Source organism: Ranitomeya imitator, chromosome 6 (genome assembly GCF_032444005.1).
Source record: "Ranitomeya imitator isolate aRanImi1 chromosome 6, aRanImi1.pri, whole genome shotgun sequence".
Classification (NCBI taxonomy): domain Eukaryota; kingdom Metazoa; phylum Chordata; class Amphibia; order Anura; family Dendrobatidae; genus Ranitomeya; species Ranitomeya imitator.
Window position 1 is genome coordinate 380,766,944 of NC_091287.1, and position 21,674 is coordinate 380,788,617.

Below are 21,674 nucleotides of genomic sequence, written 5' to 3' on the forward strand. Positions count from 1 at the left end.
CTGCAAGAGTTTTAAATATCCATACCATACAACAGGGGTAGAAACCTTTTTTTACCTGCCAGGGGCCATTTGGATATTTATACCATCATTTGAAAGCTGTACAAAATTATTAACTAGAATTTTATCTAGTGAAACCAAATTAACTCCCCCTTAATGTGATGCCTGGAACGGCTTATCTATGGCCTTGAGTATGATGTTAGATCAGGGGTGGGCAATTAATTTCCCCAAGAGGCCACATGAGAGACCATGACTGTTGTGGAGGGCCGAACTAATAGCTTAAAATTAATTCTACTCCATATTAATTTATTAATATTAAGTGTATCACTTAATATTGAGCATAATTAAGTATGCTAGCACCCCCTATATATATATTTGAACCCCACCACAGCCCCTTATATACAGCATGCACTTTGCCCAGGTCTGTGTTAGATGGTAATGGTACTATGCACAACTGCTTTTGCAGATTTGCATCAGTGTGGAGCGTAGTCGACTCTTTGGGATGAATTAAAAAAAATAAAATAAAACTCTCAGCTGTAAGTTCTGAACACAGATGTATATTCCACTGCCAGTCTCCTCACAGTGGGAAATTCATCACTGCTCACGATACATTTATATAAATTAAGAAGTGGGAGTTCTGCAGTATATACATCATATAGGAGATGCTGAGGCTGCTCTATATAAATCATAGAAGAAAACAAAATACCTTAGGACAGTATAAATATATATAAAAACGCCGGTGACTGCAGGCCTACATATCCCAGCCACCAGAGGCATTAGCCATGGAACCACTCCACACAGGATTATTAACAAAAAGAGAAATTGGAGTGACAAAATCCACCAGAAAATAATAAGATCCAAAAAGTTTATTGTATAAACAATTACATATATGGCACTGTAAAAAGTATGTATAATACCATAAAAACAGGACATCAGCTTTATTGAAGCAAAAACTCAGATGCAGCACCACATGCAGACCGACCGGACACCAGGGTAAGAAACCAATATTAAATTGGAAAAAAAATCGTGATCAGCCCCCCTGACGAAGCCCACGCGAAACGCGCGTAGGGGTACACGTGCGGCCGACCTGACAGAGATGGGTAAGAAATAATCACTTAGCCTGATATGATTTATGCATGCCATGGGAGGTTTTTGATAGTGTAGTCTGGCACTAGTGGTCACTATGACTCTGTGAAAAAAGTTTCTATGGCTATCCCTGGTATTAGCACTTAAGGTATAAATTATACTTATTGCACGAGCACTTTTTTCCAATTTAATATTGGTTTCTTACCCTGGTGTCCGGTCGGTCTGCATGTGGTGCTGCATCTGAGTTTTTGCTTCAGTAAAGCTGATGTCCTGTTTTTATGGTATTATACATACTTTTTACAGTGCCATATATGTAATTGTTTATACAATAAACTTTTTGGATCTTATTATTTTCTGGTGGATACATCATAGAAGACCTGGAAATTGCTGTTCATAAATCATACCCTAGCACCACAGCATATACAGTGAAGGAAATTCTTATTTGATCCCTTGCTGATTTTGTAAGTTTGCCCACTGACAAAGATATGAACAGTCTATAATTTTAAAGATAGGTTAATTTTAGCATTGAAAGATAAAACATCAAAAATAAAATCCGGAAAATCACATGGTATAAATTATACATTTATTTGCATTTTGCAGTGAGAAATTAGTATTTGATCCCTCTGGCAAGTGGCAAACAAGGCTTAATACTTGGTAGTAAAACCCTTGTTGGCACAGCAGTCAGACGTTTTCTGTAGTTGATGATGAGGTTTGTGCACATGTCAGGAGGAATTTTGGTTCACTCGTCTTTGCAGATCATCTCTAAATCATTAAGATTTTGAGGCTGTCGCTTGGCAACTGAGAGCTTCAACTCCCTCCATAAGTTTTCTATGGGATTAAGATCTGGAGACTGGCTAGGCCACTCCATGACCTTAATTTGCTTCTTTTTGAGCCACTCCTTTGGTGCCTTGGCTTTGTTGTGGGTCATTGTCTTGCTGGAAGACCCAGCCATGACCCATTTTTAAAGGGAACCTGTCACACCCCCCCAGGCGTTTTTAACTAAAAGAGCCACCTTGTGCAGCACTAATGCTGTATTCTGTCAAGGTGACTCTTTTAGTTTGGGTCCCTGCAAATGCTGAAATAAGGGCATGTCTTTTCCCCCCTGACACAAACACCTCCCGGCCGTCACCCGGGTCTCCGGGCGCCGCCTCCATTTCCTTCATGAAGGTCCCCGGCGCCTGCGCTGTAAGTTCGAAGGGCAGTGCAAACTGCGCATGCCCAGAAAAAAAACTTAAAGCGCAAGCGCCAGGGACGTTCATGAAGGATATGGAGGCGGCGCACGGAGGCCCTGAGTGATGGCTTGTAGGCGTTAGTGTCCAGGGGAAAAGACATGCCCCCCTGACAAATTCAGGTATGAGGGGCACATTATAAAAGCAATTATTTCAGCGTTTGCAGGGACCAGAACTAAAAGAGCCACCTTGACAGAATGCGGCATTAGTGCTGCACAAGGTGGCTCTTTAAGGGTACCGTCACACTATAACATTTCGATCGCTACGACGGTACGATTCGTGACGTTCCAGCGATATCGTTACGATATCGCTGTGTCTGACACGCAGCAGCGATCAGGGATCCTGCTGAGAATCGTACGTCGTAGCAGATCGTTTAGAACTTTCTTTCATCGCAGGATCTCCCGCTGTCATCGCTAGATCGGTGTGTGTGACACCGATCTAGCGATCTAGCGATGCGATCCAGCGATGCGTTCGCTTGTAACCAGGGTAAACATCGGGTAACTAAGCGCAGGACCGCGCTTAGTTACCCGATGTTTACCCTGGTTACAAGCGTTAAACTAAAAAAAAACAAACAGCACATACTTACATTCTGGTGTCCGTCAGGTCCCTTGCCGTCTGCTTCCAGCACTGTGACTGCCGGCCGTAAAGTGAAAGCAGAGCACAGCGGCTGTGCTTTCACTTTCACTTTACGGCCGGCAGTCACAGTGCGGGAAGCAGAGACTGCAAGGGACCTGACGGACACCAGAATGTAAGTATGTGCTGTTTGTTTTTTTTTAGTTTTACGCTTGTAACCAGGGTAAACATCGGGTAACTAAGCGCGGTCCTGCGCTTAGTTACCCGATGTTTACCCTGGTTACCCAGGGACCTCGGCATCGTTGGTCGATGGAGAGCTGTCTGTGTGACAGCTCCCCAGCGACCACACTACGATTTACCTACGATCACGGCCAGGTCATATGGCTGGTCGTGATCGTAGGTAAATCGTATAGTGTGACGGTACCCTTAGTTAAAACCGCCTGGGGGGGTTACAGGTTCCCTTTAATGTCCTCGGTACACGACGTAATGTGTTACCAATGATTTTCTTGGTGACTGTGGTCCCAGCTGCCTTGAGATAGTTAACAAGTTGTCTCCGAGTAGTTTTAGGCTGATCTCTCACCTTCCTCATGATCAAGGATACCCCACGAGGTGAGATTTTACATGGTGCCCCAGATCGATGTTGATTGACAGTCATTTTGTATTTCTTCCATTTTCTTACTATTGCACCAGCAGTTGTCTCCTTCTCACCCAACGTCTTACTTATGGTTTTGTAGCCCATTCCAGCTTTGTGCAGGTCTATGATCTTGTCCCCGACATCCTTATAAAGCTCTTTGGTCTTGCCCATGTTGCAGAGGTTAGTCTGTCCAATTGAGTCTGTGGACAGGAGTCTTTTATAAAGGTGACTATGCAAGACAACTGTCTTTAATGCAGGTTACCAGTTGATTAGGAGTTTCTAACTGGTCTGTAGGAGCCAGAACTCTTATTGGTTGGTAGGGGATCAAATACTTATTTCTCAAAGCAAAATGCAAATAAATATTACAATGTGATTTTCTGGATTTTATTTTTGATATTCTATCTCTCAATGTTAAAATTAACCTACCCTTAACCCCTTCATGACCAGGGGATTTTTCGTTTTTCCGTGTTCGTTTTTCGCTCCCCTCCTTCCCAGAGCCATAACTTTTTTATTTTTCCGTCAATTTGGCCATGTGAGGGCTTATTTTTTGCGGGACGAGTTGTACTTTTGAACGACATCATTGGTTTTAGCATGTCGTGTACTAGAAAACAGGAAAAAAATTCCAAGTGCGGTGAAATTGCAAAAAAAGTGCAATCCCACATTGGTTTTTTGTTTGGCTTTTTTGCTAGGTTCACTAAATGCTAAAAATGACCTGCCATTATGATTCTCCAGGTCATTACGAGTTCATAGACACCAAACATGACTAGGTTATTTTTTATCTAAGTGGTGAAAAAAAATTCCAAACTTTGCTAAAAAAAAAAAAAAAAAAAAATTGCGCCATTTTCCGATACTCGTAGCGTCTCCATTTTTCGTGATCTGGGGTCGGTTGAGGGCTTATTTTTTGCGTGCCGAGATGACGTTTTTAATGATAGCATTTCGGTGCAGATACGTTCTTTTGATCGCCCGTTATTGCATTTTAATGCAATGTCGCGGTGACCAAAAAAACGTAATTCTGGCGTTTCGAGTTTTTTTCCCGCTACGCTGTTTAGCGATCAGGTTAATACTTTTTTTTATTTGATAGATCGGGCAATTCTGAGCGCGGCGATACCAAATATGCGTAGATTTGATATTTTTTTTATTGATTTATTTTGATTGGGGCGAAAGGGGGGTGATTTAAACTTTTATGTTTTTTTTATTTTTTTCACATTTTTTTAAACTTTTTTTTTTAACTTTTGCCATGCTTCAATAGCCTCCATGGGAGGCTAGAAGCAGGGACAGCACGATCGGCTCTGCTACATAGCAGCGATCTGCTGATCGCTGCTATGTAGCAGAATTGCACGTGTGCTGTGAGCGCCGACCACAGGGTGGCGCTCACAGCGACGGGCAATCAGTAACCATAGAGGTCTCAAGGACCTCTATGGCTACAATGGAGACGCATCGCCGACCCCCGGACATGTGACGGGGGTCGGCGATGACGTCATTTCCGGCCGCCCGGCCGGAAGCGGTAGTTAAATGCCGCTGTCTGCGTTTGACAGCGGCATTTAACTAGTTAATAGGTGCGGGCAGATCGCGATTCTGCCCGCGCCTATTACGGGCACATGTCAGCTGTTCAAAACAGCTGACATGTCCCGGCTTTGGTGCGGGCTCACCGCGGAGCCCTGCATCAAAGCAGGGGAGCCGGCATCGGACGGTATAGTACGTCCGATGCCGGTAAGGGGTTAAAATTATAGACTGTTCATGTCTTTCTCATTGGGCAAACGTACAAAATCAGCAAGCGATCAAATACTTCTTTCCTTCCCTGTACATCAGAGGAGACGCTGGGGCTCCCTCTGCTTTCTTTGCCGGTGCCGCTGACACCTCGCACAAAGTACGTCCTGACTCTGGCATTGGCTAGCGTCAGGACATAATCCTTCATGGCATGTCACGCAGTATTCACTAGTGAAAGGAGCATGCTTGCATTTCAAGGAACAATTAAAGAGCCTCAAATAGGCCTCAAATAGTTCCCTGCTTTTCCAGGGCATCTGCCCTTTGCCCAACATACATAATGATTTTAATAAAGTTATAAAATGGAGTGCCACTACATGTTTGCACATCATGCATGTTTGTCTGCTGTAGTATTGTATAGTGCACACCATATGCTTTTTCATATGTTCCCACATTGGAATAGAGTGCTCTTGAGATGTGGTGGAACTCACGCTTACATGCAGTTAGTTGTAGTTCCTGAACATCTGGAGCTTAGATATGATGATGATATTCTACTTTTTGGTCTGGTCTCCATAGCCTTGCTAGCATACAGTCCTTACATAATATGCTTGAATAAAAATTCATGTCTTGCTTGTATGTTTGCTCTTTCCAGGCAGTTGGTTCTTCTACTTGAGCTGTACAGTGCCAGAGATATTTTTGACTATTTACTACCAATTGCTTTAACTCTCTGTGGGGACAAAGTATCGTCGGTCCGCTGGATATCATATAAACTGGTGAGTGTCTTTTCTGCCCAGCCAGCATCCACTGTCTTTTTTTTTTTTTTTTTACATGGACTCTTTTGTTGAGAACTGGTGGGTAGCTTATTGTCTAGTGTGCCAAAAATTAGCAATAAGATCGGATTTGCTAATCGTGTCTAATATATATAGATGGTGTTAGTTGGGTTAATTTTAAACCAATTTATTGGAGTAAAAGTTTTAGAACCTCTTCAGTCATGCCCCTTTCCAAATAAGCCATGTCCCTTTTTCACACAAAGTCCATCGACTGAAAAATAACCATGTCTTATACTGTCTTCTAAAACTAAAATTGTTTGTTGTCTTTTTCTAAGCATCTGGTTTTGTTATTTTCACCACTTTTAATTTAAAATTTTTTTTCAATGATATACACTTGATATCACTGTAATCATACTGTCCGAGGAAATCTCACTACTAGATCATTTTTACTAAACAATGAACACCATAAAAATCAATACCAAAAATAAAACAATTCGTTTTTTGGGGGGTTTTTTCCCCAACATTTCACTCTACTTTCACTCTAGGAAACAAAATCTACTAGTAAATTGAATGGTCAAATTTTAAAACTGCAGTTCGTCCCACAAATAAAACAACCAGATGAGGGCTTATGCTGATGTAAAAATTAAGTTTTCTCTTGAAAGCAGGGGAGGGGAAAAACAAAAGTAATCAAAATTAGCTGCAAAGGTAAGGGTTTAAAAAAAGGTTATGTAGGGGGGAGTGGCCTGGACTCAGGCAATGTAGGAGGTAAGAGCTCTGAGCTCCCACTAAAGAACCCTAAAAGCGACGAAAAAAATCCACAAGAGGCATTTATTTATAACTTTTATTGAGTTATTATCCCTCTACAACAGAATTGGAACATTTTACTGTCAAAAAACGCTTTCAATCAAGAATTTTTACTTCATAGAATGTAGGAGATAAAACCGGAGACGACATTTTGAAAAGCGGAGGGATACCTTTACCTATTTTTTTTTTTTCACACCAGGATTCAACTTTAAAGTCAGTGCTTACATTTTCCACCTAAGAGCCAATTGGACAGTTACCCCTGGTCATTTGGGTGCCCATATTGCTGAGATTTCTTTTTATTTGGGTCTCTTGTGCACTGAAACTGCATTCTTCCCTACGGTGTAAAGGCGGAGGGATACCCACTTCATATATTTTTGACTGCAGGATATAATTAAATTGATGACCAGTGCACCTAGTTTTCACTCCGTGGACAACTTAGATTTATCATCCTGTCATTTTGACACATATATCTGAAAGATTAGAGGTGGCACAACCGAGATTTACCAGTAAAACCCGGCTGGAATACCATACCGCTTAACAGCATTTTCACCTGAGGTAGAAAGTAGTTCCGGCCGCTCCATTTGACTTACTGCGGCAAGCTCCTGCTTCAGCAAGATTATAGATCCAGGAGCGCTTCAGGCACTTGCTTCCACGCCGACCATCAATACAGATACATCGCTTATCTAAGATCAAAGGGGCTGAATTGTCTGAAGACAGAACACCGAAGGAGACTGCAATTTTGGAACACCAGAATGGAGAAGAATAGGTTTTTTTGTTTGTTTGTTTTTTTTGTTGTTGTTTTTTTTTAAAAAGCACCCATCATTGTAGGATCCTGTTTCCCTATCAACCAGATAAGAATCTCAAGGTGAAGACTTTTTGAAACAATAAAGGCGACTCTGGTTGCCTGGGTGGTTTATTGGGATTCAGTCCCATAAGGAATTGACGGCTTTCAGAGAAATTTAAGGGTATGTGCACACGTAGAAAGATCCTCTGCGGATTTTTCCGCAGCGGATTTGAAAAATCCGCAGTGCAAAACCGCTGCAATTTTTCTTGCGGATTTATCGCGGTTTCTATTGCGGATTCCGCTGCGGTTTTACATCTGCAATTTTCTATTGGAGCAGGTGTGAAACTGCTGCGGGTTCCGCACAAAGAATTGACATGCTGCGGAAAATAAAACGCTGTGTTTCCGCGCGGATTTTTCTGCAGCATGTGCACTGCAGATTTCATTTCCCATAGGTTTACATTGTACTGTAAACTCATGGGAAACTGCTGCGGAAACGCTGCGGATCCGCAGCAAAATCCGCAACGTGTGCACATACCCTGAAGGTTACTTGTACCTAGAGTGCAATGGGAGAGGATTTAGGTGTTGTATATAGACCATCTCATAAATAGTGCCTTATAGGTTTATACCTTTATAGTTCCTATTTCATTTTGGTTAGTGGCAACCAAGCCCCATATATATTTAATTAGGGGACTTATAAGTGTCCTATTATACATAATATTAATTAACTGCAGCTCAGAGCCTTGTTCTTTTAATATATAACAATCTGGTCAGAGACTTTACTCCCCTTATTTTTTAATCCTACTGCTGTCATCCATGAGCTCAGTTCTGTTAGCGTACTGTCACACTGAAACGACGCTGCAGCGATACGACAACGATGTCGATCACTGCAGCGTCGCTGTTTGGTCGCTGGAGAGCTGTCACACAGACAGCTCTCCAGCGACCAACGATCCCGAGGTCCCCGATAACCAGGGTAAACATCGGGTTACTAAGCGCAGGGCCGCGCTTAGTAACCCGATGTTTACCCTGGTTACCAGCGTAAACGTAAAAAAACCAAACATTACATACTTACATTCCGTGTCTGTCCTCCGGCGCTGTGCTTTCCTCTGCACTGTCAGCGCAGGTCAGCCGTAAAGCAGAGCGGTGACGTCACCGCTGTGCTTTCTGGCTGGCCAGCGCTGACACAGGATGCAGGAGGAGTGCAGAGAAGCAGAGCGCCGGGGACAGACAGCTGAAGGCAAGTATGTAATGTGTTTTTGTTTTTTTGTTTTTTTACGTTTACGCTGGTAACCAGGGTAAACATCGGGTTACTAAGCGCGGCCCTGCGCTTAGTAACCCGATGTTTACCCTGGTTACCAGTGAAGACATCGCTGAATCGGCGTCACACACGCCGATTCAGCGATGTCAGCGGGAGATCCAGCGACGAAATAAAGTTTCAGACGATCTGCTACGACTTCCAATTTCAGCGGGGTCCCTGATCGCAGTAGCGTGTCAGACACAGCGAGATCGTAACGATATCGCTGGAACGTCACGGATCGTGCCGTCCTAGCGATCAAAGTGACACTGTGTGACGGTACCCTAACTCACAGTTTGTTTGGGCAAATTTGAGGAATAGGAATCATTGTATTCTTTTCTTCATCCTGATCAAGGAATCAAGAATTTTCCTATACTCCCATTGTACGTTACACAGGCTGTTTATTTAATCTATAACCTCTTTCTTGGCTGGATATAAATCTCATTACGCTGCTACATCAAAGATTCTAGATCTAAAAGGTACATTACCCTATTTACTCTTTACAAAACTTGAGGCCTATGAGGTAATTATCTGCCTACTTTAACTTGTAAGCTTCGCATGCTGATCCTTTGTGTGTAGTATCTTGTGTTTCAGGTTACCAACTTTGTTTGACTGACAGCTATTCTTTTATCAATATATTGTATCCTATAGTAATATTTACATTCAATTACCTGTATATTGAGTTCCAAGGGCAATATACTATAATTAATTGTATCATACTATTATATCTATCCAAGTGTCAATAAATGAGACTGACCAAAATGCAGACTGGAACAGGGAAAACAAAAAATAAATCCCAAACAAGTAGACAATCTCTAGAAAGGACTCACTCTAAATCTTATGAAGATTTCCCCAACTCACCTAGTCCTACTAGATCAAGGTCCCCTGTTAAGTCAGGGGAACCAAGTTCTACATTTATAAAACAATCCTCATTCCTAACATGCAGTAAAGCTACAAAGGAAGGGACTATACAAAAAAATTCAACATCCAAATTGCCAATAAGCATGTCATCCCGTAAAGGAGACCCCAATGGAGTGTCCAAACTTCCAATTCTAAATACCATCTCCCCTAATGAAATGGATACTTCCAGATCATTTAAAAGAAAAGGTCCTAGTGACCATGGGAGTGAAAATGGCCTTTTGACTTTTTGAATGAAAAATTGGCTGCACTCTTTAGCGGACACCATGTCACGTTTGGAGAGCCCCTGTGTGCCTAAACATTGGAGCTCCCCACAAGTGACCCCATTTTGGAAACTGGACCCCCCAAGGAACTTATCTAGATGCCTAATGAGCACTTTAAACCCTCAGGTGCTTCACAAATTGATCCGTAAAAATGAAAAAGTACTTTTTTTCACAAAAAAATTCTTTTCGCCTCAATTTTTTAATTTTCACATGGGCAATAGAATAAAATGGATCATAAAATTTGTTGGGAAACTTCTCCCGAGTACGCCGATACCTCACATGTGGGGGTAAACCACTGTTTGTGCACACGGCAAGGCTCGGAAGGGAAGGAGCGCCATTTGACTTTTTGAATGGAAAATTAGCTCCAATTGTTAGCGGACACCATGTCGCGTTTGGAGAGCCCCTGTGTGCCTAAACATTGCAGATCCCCCACAAATGACCCCATTTTGGAAACTAGACCCCCAAAGGAACTAATCTAGATGTGTGGTGAGCACTTTGAACCCCCAAGTGCTTCACAGAAGTTTATAACGCAGAACCATGAAAATAAAAATAAAATTTTTTCTCAAAAATGATTTTTTTAGCCCACAATTTTTTATTTTCCCAAGGGTAACAGGATAAATTTGACCCCAAAAGTTGTTGTCCAGTTTCTCCTGAGTACGCTGATACTCCATATGTGGGGGTAAACCACTGTTTGGGCACACGTCGGGGTTTGGAAGGGAAGTAGTGATGTTTTGAAATGCAGACTTTGATGGAATGCTCTGCGGGCGTCACGTTGCGTTTACAGAGCCCCTGATGTGGCTAAACAGTAGAAACCCCCCACAAGTGACCCCATTTTGGAAACTAGACCCCCAAAGGAACTTATCTAGATGTGTGGTGAGCACTTTGAACCCCCAAGTGCTTCACAGACGTTTACAACGCAGAGCCATGAAAATAAAAAATCATTTTTCTTTCCTCAAAAATGATGTTTTAGCAAGCAATTTTTTTATTTTCACAAGGGTAACAGGAGAAATTGGACCCCAATAATTGTTGCGCAGTTTATCCTGAGTATGCTGGTACCCCATATGTGGAGGTAAACCACTGTTTGGGCACACGTCGGGGCTCGGAAGTGAGGGAGCACCATTTGACTTTTTGAATACAAGATTGGCTGGAATCAATGGTGGCGCCATGTTGCGTTTGGAGACCCCTGCCTAAACAGTGGAAACCCCTCAATTCTACCTCCAACACTAACCCCCCCACACCCCTAACCCTAATCCCAACTGTAGCCATAACCCTAATCACAACCCTAATTCCAAACCTAACCCTAAGGCTATGTGCCCACTTTGCGGATTCGTGTGAGATTTTTCCACACCATTTTTGAAAAATCCGCGGGTAAAAGGCACTGCGTTTTACCTGTGGATTTATTGCGGATTTCCAGTGTTTTTTGTGCGGATTTCACCTGCGGATTCCTATTGAGGAACAGGTGTTAAACGCTGCGGAATCCGCACAAAGAATTGACATGCTGCGGAAAATACAACGCAGCGTTTCCGCGCTGTATTTTCCGCACCATGGGCACAGCGGATTTGGTTTTCCATAAGTTTACTTGGTACTGTAAACCTGATGGAAAACTGCTACGAATCCGCAGCGGCCAATCCGCACCGTGTGCACATAGCCCTAATTCTAAAGGTATGTGCAAACGCTGCGGAAAATGCTGCGGTTTACAGTTCAATGTAAACCTATGGGAAACAAAAATCGCTGTATACATGCTGCAGAAAAACTGCACGGAAACGCAGGGGTTTACATTCTGCAGCATGTCACTTCTTTCTGCGGATTCCGCAGCGGTTTTACAACTGCTCCAATAGTAAACCGCAGTTGTAAAACCGCAGTGAAATGCGCAGAAAAACCGCGGTAAATCCGCAGCGGTTTAGCACTGCGGATTTATCAAATCCGCTGCGGAAAAATCCGCAGAGGACCAGAATACGTGTGCACATACTGAAACCCTAGCCCTAACCCTAATCCCAACCTTAGTGGAAGAAGAAAAAAAATTTATTTTATTATTGTCCCTATCTATGGGGGTGACAAAGGGGGGGGGGGGGGTCATTTAGTATTTTTTTTTATTTTGATCACTGTGAGGTTTTATCACAGTGATCAAAATGCACTTGAAACGAATCTGCCGGCCGGCAGATTCAGCGGGCGCACTGCGCATGCGCCCGCCATTTTGGAAGATGGCGGCGCCAAGGAAAGAAGACGGACGGACCCCGGGAGGCTCGGTAAGTATGATGGGTTGGGGGTGAGCACGGGGGGGTGGATCGCAGTGCGGAGGGGTGGATCGGACTGCAGGAGGGTGGGATTGGAGCACGGGGGGTGGATCGGACTGCAGGGGGGTGGGATTGGGGCACGGGGAGAGCGGACAGGAGGACGGGGGAGCGGAGCACAGGACGGAGGGGAGCGGACCACAGTTCGGAGGGCTGGGGGGGGGGAGGGGGCGGGCACATCAGTGTTTCCAGCCATGGCCGATGATATTGCAGCATCGGCCATGGCTGGATTGTAATATTTCACCAGTTTTTTAGGTGAAATATTACAAATCGCTCTGATTGGCAGTTTCATTTTCAACAGCCAATCAGAGCGATCGTAGCCACGGGGGGGTGAAGCCACCCCCCCTGGGCTAAAGTACAACTCCTCCTGTCCCTGCAGGCCGGGTGAAATTGGAGTTAACCCTTTCACCCGGCCTGCAGGAGCCCAATCCGGCCATGATGCATATGCTGCGTCACAGGTCGGAATGGCACAAGTTTTCATGACGCATACGGTGCGTCAAAGGTCGGGAAGGGGTTAATGAATCTATGAGGATAGGATTTGAATTACAGAGCAAAACCCTGCAGGAAACTTGCAACAATTTCATTCAAAGATTTGAGAAGAATGAAAAAAGATTAACTCTTGTTGAAAAAGACACCATTTACCTGTCCAAGCAGAATTCTAATCTTCAAGCTGAGATCCTTACCCTCAAAAATAAGTTAACAGACCTCGAAGATCGTAGTCGAAGAAATAACTTAAAGATAAGAGGCATTCCTGAATCCGTCCCGCAAGGTGACCTCTCAAACTACACTAAAAATCTATTAAAAAAACTGGTCCCCAATCTCTCTGACTTACAACTGAACATTGACCGTATCCATCGCCTGCCACGTCCTAAGGGGATACCACAAGACAAGCCCAGGGATACTATCCTTAGAGTATATTTCTTCGCTACAAAAGAAAAGATTTTGAAAGGCATCAGGGAAAAAGGTTCCTTCCCTGACCCGTATAGGAACATAAAATTGTTCTCAGACTTCTCCAAAGCGACGATGGATGCGCGTAGATCCTTTAAAGACATAACAGCTAAACTTAGAAACTTCAAAGTGCCCTATAGATGGGGCTTCCCAACAAAACTCTTAGTGTGGTACAACAGCAAAAATTATCCGATCAATACCCCTCATGGAAGAACCTGCCTTTAAAGATAAACATTAGAAAATATGCTTATTATTATTTTCATAATTTCATTCTTTCATTAGACCTCTAACTCTGAGGTGTCTTTGTGGGCCTCTGCCACAAGTCTTGTATACCCCACACTTAGGTGAGACTCAATAAATTTGGAGTCCTCCAGGAGAACCCCTAAGTTAGTTCTTGTGTATTTTGGCTAGTTTTAGATAGGCCAACCACCAGTTTTGTTGTATTTATCTTTATCGCTCATTTTTGTTTCATTCATAATTAATAATGAAAATCCTTTCTTATAATGTTAGAGGCATCAACAGCCCTAATAAAAGATTTACCATTTGGAAAGAGATTATTCGTTCTTGTGCCAATATTGTATGTCTACGGTAAATTCGAAAAAATTTGGGGTAGATGGAACTCATCTCATCATACTCTGTAGTCTGCGTGGATTAGATATATGCACGGGGAGGAGGGCATGGGGTTTGGGGACATCGTTGCAGAGCAAACTTGAATCTGTTTTCTTTTGGCGACTTATTACTAAAGGTTAAAGTTGTTTAAGTTGTATAGTAGGTATTTTGTAGGTATTAGTGATTCAACATGCACAGTCTATTGCCTCTGAACTTTGGATGCGATGATGTTTGTAATCATTTGTATCTGATGGTATGTTTAATAATGATAAATGTAATATGTGCAATGTTTGTCTATTCTGAAATTAATAAACGAATTTAAAAAAAAAAAAAATATTGTATGTCTACAGGAGGTGAAATTAGCGAAAGACAATCATCTAACTTTTCAGCTCAAAAAATGTCCACATATCTTTTAAATCGCTACATTCGTCTAAAAAAAGGGGGTGTCGTCACTTTAATAAGTAGCGATGTTTCATTCCAACTTGTTGATGAAGTAACAGACCATTTGGGCAGGTTCCATATACTTACTTGTTATTTAAACAACAAACCTTGTACAGTGGTGAATGTATATGCTCCAAACACAAATCACATTTCGTTTTTAAATAATCTACATAAAAAAGTGCATAAAATTAAATTAGGAGATATCATATGGATAGGAGACTTTAACATTGTGCCTGATAGCATTATGGATTCCTCCTCTCTAGTCCGTTACAAGGCGCCAGTTTTAATAAAGTGGTTGATCCAAAATGAACTCTACGACATAATCAGATGTCTTAATTCTTCTTCCCCTGAGTATTCTCACTATTCTGACGTGCATAAAACATCTTCCCTTATAGATTTAATTTTGACAAATGTTTTTACCCTCTCCAAATTTGAGTTTTCAAATTAAAAAAAAAAAAAAAAAACTTTCAGATCATGCCCCAGTGTTAGCAGATTTTCTTCTAGGACCCCCACTCGGAAATAACTACCTATGGAAATGTAATCCTACATTGTTTAAAATCCCAGATTATAAGCAGGAAATAGAGACAATACTAAATAATTACTTCAAAGAGAATGTGTCTGAAGATATAAATGCATTTACACTGTGGAACGCCCACAATGCAGTCCTCAGGGGAAGTCTCATACAATTAGCTGCAAGATATAAAAAGAAAAACAGGGAAAAGATTGCTAACCTACAGATCCAAATCAATACAAAAGAATTACAGCAAAACAATCTGCAAATACCATCTTCAAATATACAGGCGGAAATCTTGGAGTTGAGGCGAAAATTGAAATCCGAGATTTTCCAAGAATATGACTGTTATAAAGGCCTCAAAATTCAAAGGGTATACATCATTAAACAAGCCTACCAAATATATGATGGTAAAGATTAAAAAAGAACGTATCAACAGAAGAATTAACAAAATTATTTCCTCGTCAGGTGAAGTTATGATTCATCCCAAAGACATTGCTAGCTCCTTCGCAGACTTTTTTCGTCAATTATACAATTTGAAAGATGACCCATGCACACCCAGTATCGACCCAGACTCCATTAATGCATTCCTATCTAGTATTAACCTCCCCAAAATAACTCCATCTGACTTAATATCTATTAATAGTCCCTTTACAGAAAAATAAATAATCAATACTATTAATAAATCAAAGAATCAAAAAACACCGGGCCCAGATGGATTTTCCAATTAATATTTTAAATCTTTTTCAAAAATTATAGCCCCACACTTAGCTTCTATTTTTGCTCTTGCCTCCTCTCAGGGTTCCTTTCCTAAAGAGATGCAAGAAGCAGTTATCGTTATGATTCCCAAAACTGGGGGGGATCCTGAGAAGATGCGAGACTACCGTCCAATCTCACTAATAAATAGTGATACAAAAATTTATTCCAAGATTTTGGCGGATCGATTAAAAAAATATTCTCCCACGTTTGCTGGTAGATGACCAGATGGGATTCATTGATGGACGCCAAGCATCAGATGGGACCAGGAGGGTGATCAATTTATTCAACATTATCCAAAATTCAAATTCAAAAGCAGCCTTTCTAACCTTAGATGCTGAAAAGGCTTTTGACAGGATAAACTGGTCTTATTTGAGAGCGACACTTGAAAAGTTTGGGTTTGATTCTAGATTTATGTCCACTATCTTTGCTCTGTATTCAGGACCTAGTGCCAGGATCTACTCCAATAATTTCATGTCAGATCCGTTCATCATTTCCAATGGCACACGTCAGGGATGTCCTTTGTCACCCTGCTGTTTGTCCTTGCAATGGAACCTTTGGCGGAGAGAATCAGATCCAATATAGATATTGTTGGAATTGATATCCAATCCCGTCACTTTAAAATTAGCATGTATGCAGATGATATTTTTCTTGCACTACTTAATCCAGCAGCCTCGATTGAAGCTCTCTCTTCAGAGTTAGACACATTCTCCAAGATATCATATTTTAAGATAAATCCACATAAATCTAAATATTTAACTTTTAATATGAATGAATCACATGTTGCAGAATTGAGGGATCAGATAAATCTAGCTGGGGAGGGTGACAAAGTAGTGTATTTAGGAATAATCTTAACAAACAGACTACAAAATGTAATAAAAACTAACGCTGATAACATTTTTAAAACAATTTCTCTTGACATCTCTCAATTTGCTCAATCGGAACTTTCTTTATTCGGGAGAACAATGACTATCAAAACAATCATTCTACCCAAGATACTTTATCTTTTTAGAACTCTCCCCGTGACCTTCCCCTACCAATTTATTCATAAACTTCAAACTATGATAAACTCATTCATATGGGGTGGTAAGCGGGCCAGGTTGTCTTCAGATTTATTGTGCAAACACAAACATAATGGCGGGGCTAGCCTCCCAAATGTCCATGCTTATTGTCTGGCTTCCCTGGTAAAACAAAGCCTTCAGTGGTTTGATAAAAAAAACTATACCCAGCATGGTTCCAAATCGAAAGTGACATTAATAATCTTAATTTAGCACAGGATACTTTTTTCAGTTTCTTATTTCACAAACCAAAAAAGGAATCATCTCATCCCATTTTCAAGGCTATAATACAGGCCTGGAAAACTCTTCTTAAACCTCCAAGAAAAAATTTTGACAAATCAGAGCAAATTATGAAATTTCCTCTTCATCTATTGGCATTGATATATGATCTTCCACTTTCAGAAATTTGGGCAAAAACAGGCATTAAAAAAGTTGGACATATCTATAACGGGAGGAATTTTCTCACCTTTAGCGAAATTAAGACTAAATTTAACTTACCCTCATCTGAATTAATATTCTTTTTAACCCTAAAAGAGCATATACAGAAATTACTGACTAGCCAACCATTAAATTTCAAAAATTCTTTCTTCATTACTGTGTAGTGTAAAGAATAAACATATATGGAGTCTAAATAAACTCTACAGTCACTTCAATAGAGATACCTCTTGTTTTAAAAATATATACATGAAAAAATGGGAATCGGACCTCAACATTTCTTTACAAGTTGAGCAATGGGACAAGGCCATTAAGGATACATACATGTCTACCATTTCAATGGCTCTACAGGAGTCCTACTTCAAGGTGATCACATGTTGGTACTACACACCAATTAGACTTGCGCATATATATCAGGATCACTCTCCTTTGTGCTGGAGGAAGTGCGGATATCAAGGAAATCTTTTTCATTTTTTTTGGTCCTGCTCGAAAATAAAACCTCTATGGTCCAAAGTTTCATTTCATATTAATTTATTTGTTAAAAATTTTGTGATTACTCCCAAGAGGGCTCTCCTTTCTCTGGACATGGAAGGAATTGATCCTCAGGTCAAATACATTCTAATACATATATTTCTAGTAGTCAAAAAATCAGATTCACCCAGCTTTAGATATTCTGGATAAAATCTATCAGAATAATGCATTAGAATGGAGATTCGCTGCCAACACCGATGGTATTAGAAAATATCTGAAAAAATGGAAGATTTGGAATGACAAGTTTTGTAAAGAGTAAATCTCTTGTCATGCAAAGTGAATAAAGATTGTTACTTTATATCTCTTTCCAATGCATTGCATAAGAAAAATTGTAGTATATTCTATTCAAAAGATCATATTTAATGTCTTTTTTTTTTTCTTGTCTATTCGAGATTGATATTTGGTTCTCTAATTATATTGATTCCCTTTTCCCTCACCCTTTTTTTCCAATGTTAACCCCTTCCCCATCTTCCCTTCCCTTTATCCCCTACCATTTCTTATGCAAAATTTCAATAAAAATATTTAAAAAGAAAAAAAGGTTATGTAATTGGCGGGCGGAGGAAAATGCTGTTAAAAGACTGCTGGCAACATATATTTCCATTTGGCATTCCTTTTGATGATGCGAACTCCTCTAATATCCAGTACGACAATATATTATAAATGACTCCCTTTTCAGGTTAGCGAGATGGTAAAGAAGTTGTACTTGGCTCCCAGCCCAACCTTGGCCTTGGACCTCATGAATAAGCTTGTGGAGCAGTTCTGCAAGAGCTCAAAATGGTCAGGACGACAATCATTTGTATTCATTTGCCAGGTTGGTGCCCTTCTCATTAAATGTGGTATGCTACAAAAAACATGTAAAACATAGACAGCCCTCGAAAGGTGCCATAGTGCACAAGTGACTTGTCAGATGATGAAATTGATGTGTTGACATTGAGTTAATTTGTGATGGCTACAGGGCTTGGTCAAAGTATCTATCTAGAAAAAGCAGATCTTGTGGGTTGCACGGAGTTTGCAGATATTAGGATATGGACTCATTTTTCATTATTTTGCACGGGAATGAAGGTTGGCCTGTACCAGTACTATACGTGTTTCTGTAGCCCAAATTGCTAGTTATGTTGGCTATGCTAGACAGAGGCTTCCAAGCTGCAGAACTAAACTATAGGACAATGAAAGATGGTCTACTTTGATGAAATTTTCTTTTATATCGTGTGGACGTTTAAATAGTGTATATCACTTACCTAGCAGAAGGGTGCACTATAGGAAAAGGGCAAGACAGAGGAGTGTGAGGCTGGGAGAATCTTTTGGTCTTGTGGGGTTCATGCTCTCACAAGTTAGAATGCTTTTGTCCACATAAAGGGGACACGCACAATATTAGACAGATTGTCTAAAAGTTGCGGTTGATTGGCATTTATGATAAATTTAGCTCAGGACAACCCTTTACTTCTGTTTTTGTTCTTTCACATACTCAGCATGTCTGTATTACCACGTAGACCTAAACCAATTCCAGTTGCTCATTGTGTTGAAGCAGCTGTATATCTTTGTAGTATTTCACTATTTTTTTATGTTGTGACAAAATAGAATAGAGGCAGATGAGATGCTTGTGATCCAAGTATTTTCTTCTATTAATATGTCATGTACTGTAACTTGTCATTTGTCTTAACAGGCTCTCATTGAAGATGACTGTCTTCCTATGGAGCAATTTGCTATGCATTTAATGCCTCATCTTCTGCAGCTTGCCTCTGATAGAGTACCAAATGTCAGAGTCCTCCTTGCAAAGACCTTAAAGCAAACCCTGTTAGAGAAAGGTGAGCGAAGACCTTGGAATAATGCAAATTATGGCATGTCATGTCTTAATGACATAATTGAAATAAAGCAGAATCTGGGGGAGTCAAATTGTCAATCCCAAGTACAATACAAAGTGTTGCTATACGTCAAGAGAGTATAAAGCAAAAAAAGGGAATATAAAAAGTAACTTTTTTTTTTACTCAAAAGTATTACAATTCAGGATGCCCTAATACTAAAACTGTCACTTGCATAAACAAAACAAATATATACAGAAACAAAAACTGAGAAGGTCCATGTCCCTGTGTGGGAGTACTTTGACGGTGGTCAAAAGATTTAGCAAATGAGATACATATACACGCACGGTACGGAAAGTATTCAGACCCGTTAAATTTTTCACTCTTTGTTTCATTGTAACCATTTTGTAAATTCAAAAAAGTTAATTTTTTTTCTCATTAATGTACACTCTGCACCCCTTCATGACTGAAAAAAAAAACAGAAATGTAGAAATGTTTGCAAATGTTTTAAAAAAGAAAAACTGAAATATCACATGGTCATAAGTATTCAGAGCCTTTGCTCAGACACTCATATTTAAGTCACATGCTGTCCATTTCCTTGTCATCCTCCTTGAGATGGTTCTACTCCTTCATTGGAGTCCAGCTGTGTTTAATTAAACTGATAGGAGTTGATTTGGAAAGGCACACACCTGTCTAAATAAGACCTCACAGCGGATGTGAGAATCATGAGGTCAAATGAACTGGCCAAGGAGCTCAGAGACCAAATTGTAGCAAGGCACAGATCTGGCCAAGGTTCTAAAAGAATTTCTTCAGTACTTAAGGTTCCTAAGAGCACAGTGGCCTCCATAATCCTTAAATGGAAGATGTTTGGGACAACAAGAAGTCTTCCTAGAGCTGACTGTCCAGCCAAACTGAGCAATCGTGGGAGAAGAGCCTTGGTGAGAGAGGTAAAGAACCCCAAAACCACTGTGGGTGAGCTCCAGAGATGCAGTAGGGAGATGGGAGAAAGTTCAACAAAGTCCCATATCTCTGCAGTCCTTCACCAGTCTGGCTTTTATGGCAGAGTGGCCCGACGGAAGCCTCTTCAGTGCAAGATATGTGAAAAGCCGCATAGTTTGCTAAAAAACACATGAAGGACTCCAAGACTATGAGAAATAAGATTCTCTGGTCTGATGAGACAAAGATAGACCTTTTTGGTGATAATTCTAAGCGGTATTTGTGGAGAAAGCCAGACACTGCTCATCACCTGCCCAATACAATCCCAACAGTGAAACGTGGTGGTAGCATCATGATATGGGGGTGTTTTTCAGCTGCAGGGACAGGACGACTGGTTGCCATTAAAGAAACTTGAATGTGGCCAAGTACAGAAATATCTTTGAAGAAAACCTCTTCCAGAGTGCTCTGAACCTCAGACTTGGCCGAAGGTTCACCTTCCAATGAGACAATGACCCTAAGCACACAGTTAAAATAACTAAGGAGTGGCTTCAGAACAACTCTGTCCATTCTTGACTGGCCAAGCCAGAGCCCTGACCTAAACCCAATTGGGCATCTCTGGAGAGACCTGAAAATGGCTGTCCACCAATGTTCACCATCCAACCTGGCAGAGGATCCCCAAATCCAGGTGTGAAAAACTTGTTGCATCATTCCCAAGAAGACTCATGGCTGTACTAGCTCAAGTGTGCTTCTACTCAATACTGAGCAAAGATTCTGAATACTTATGACCATATGATATTTCAGTTTTTCTTTTTTAATAAATTTGCAAATATGTTTACATTTCGTTTTGGGTTTTTTTCAGTCAAGAATGGGGTGCAGAGTGTACATTTAATGAGAAAAAAATGAACTTTTTTGATTTTACCAAATGGCTGCAATGAAACAGTGAAAAATTTAAAGGGGTCTGAATACTTTCCGTACCCACTTATGTGTATGTGTGTGTGTACGTACATACATACACATATATATAAATAAATACACCTTACTTATGTAATTGGAGACTTGTCCTAAACTAGTCTCCAATGAAGTTTTCATGTGCATTATAAGCACCCTATACATGCCATGTGTGCGGCTTCCTGTATATTGGAGTGCACGCTTGAATTGAGAAGCACCACAATGAGCCAATCCCTGACGTCTAGTTAGATACACTATCCTTTGCTCCATGCATTGTTATGCACATCATTTCCGGTGGTTTAATATGCAAATGCATGCCACTAGGTTAAGCCCCCGTCACACATAGCGAGATCGCTAG

At 40.9% G+C, this 21,674-nt stretch overlaps 1 protein-coding gene across 4 annotated transcripts in view; it reads left to right on the forward strand.

The window, feature by feature from the left end:
• PPP4R1 (protein phosphatase 4 regulatory subunit 1) overlaps positions 1-21,674 on the forward strand; it is a 92,751-nt gene that overhangs the window by 64,690 nt on the left and 6,387 nt on the right. For all 4 annotated transcript variants that reach the window (XM_069731045.1, XM_069731047.1, XM_069731046.1 and 1 more), the window contains 3 exons: positions 5,876-5,996; positions 18,310-18,444; positions 19,297-19,438. In XM_069731045.1, coding sequence (XP_069587146.1) covers positions 5,876-5,996; positions 18,310-18,444; positions 19,297-19,438 — 398 coding nt within the window. The remainder of the gene's footprint in view (positions 1-5,875; positions 5,997-18,309; positions 18,445-19,296; positions 19,439-21,674) is intronic.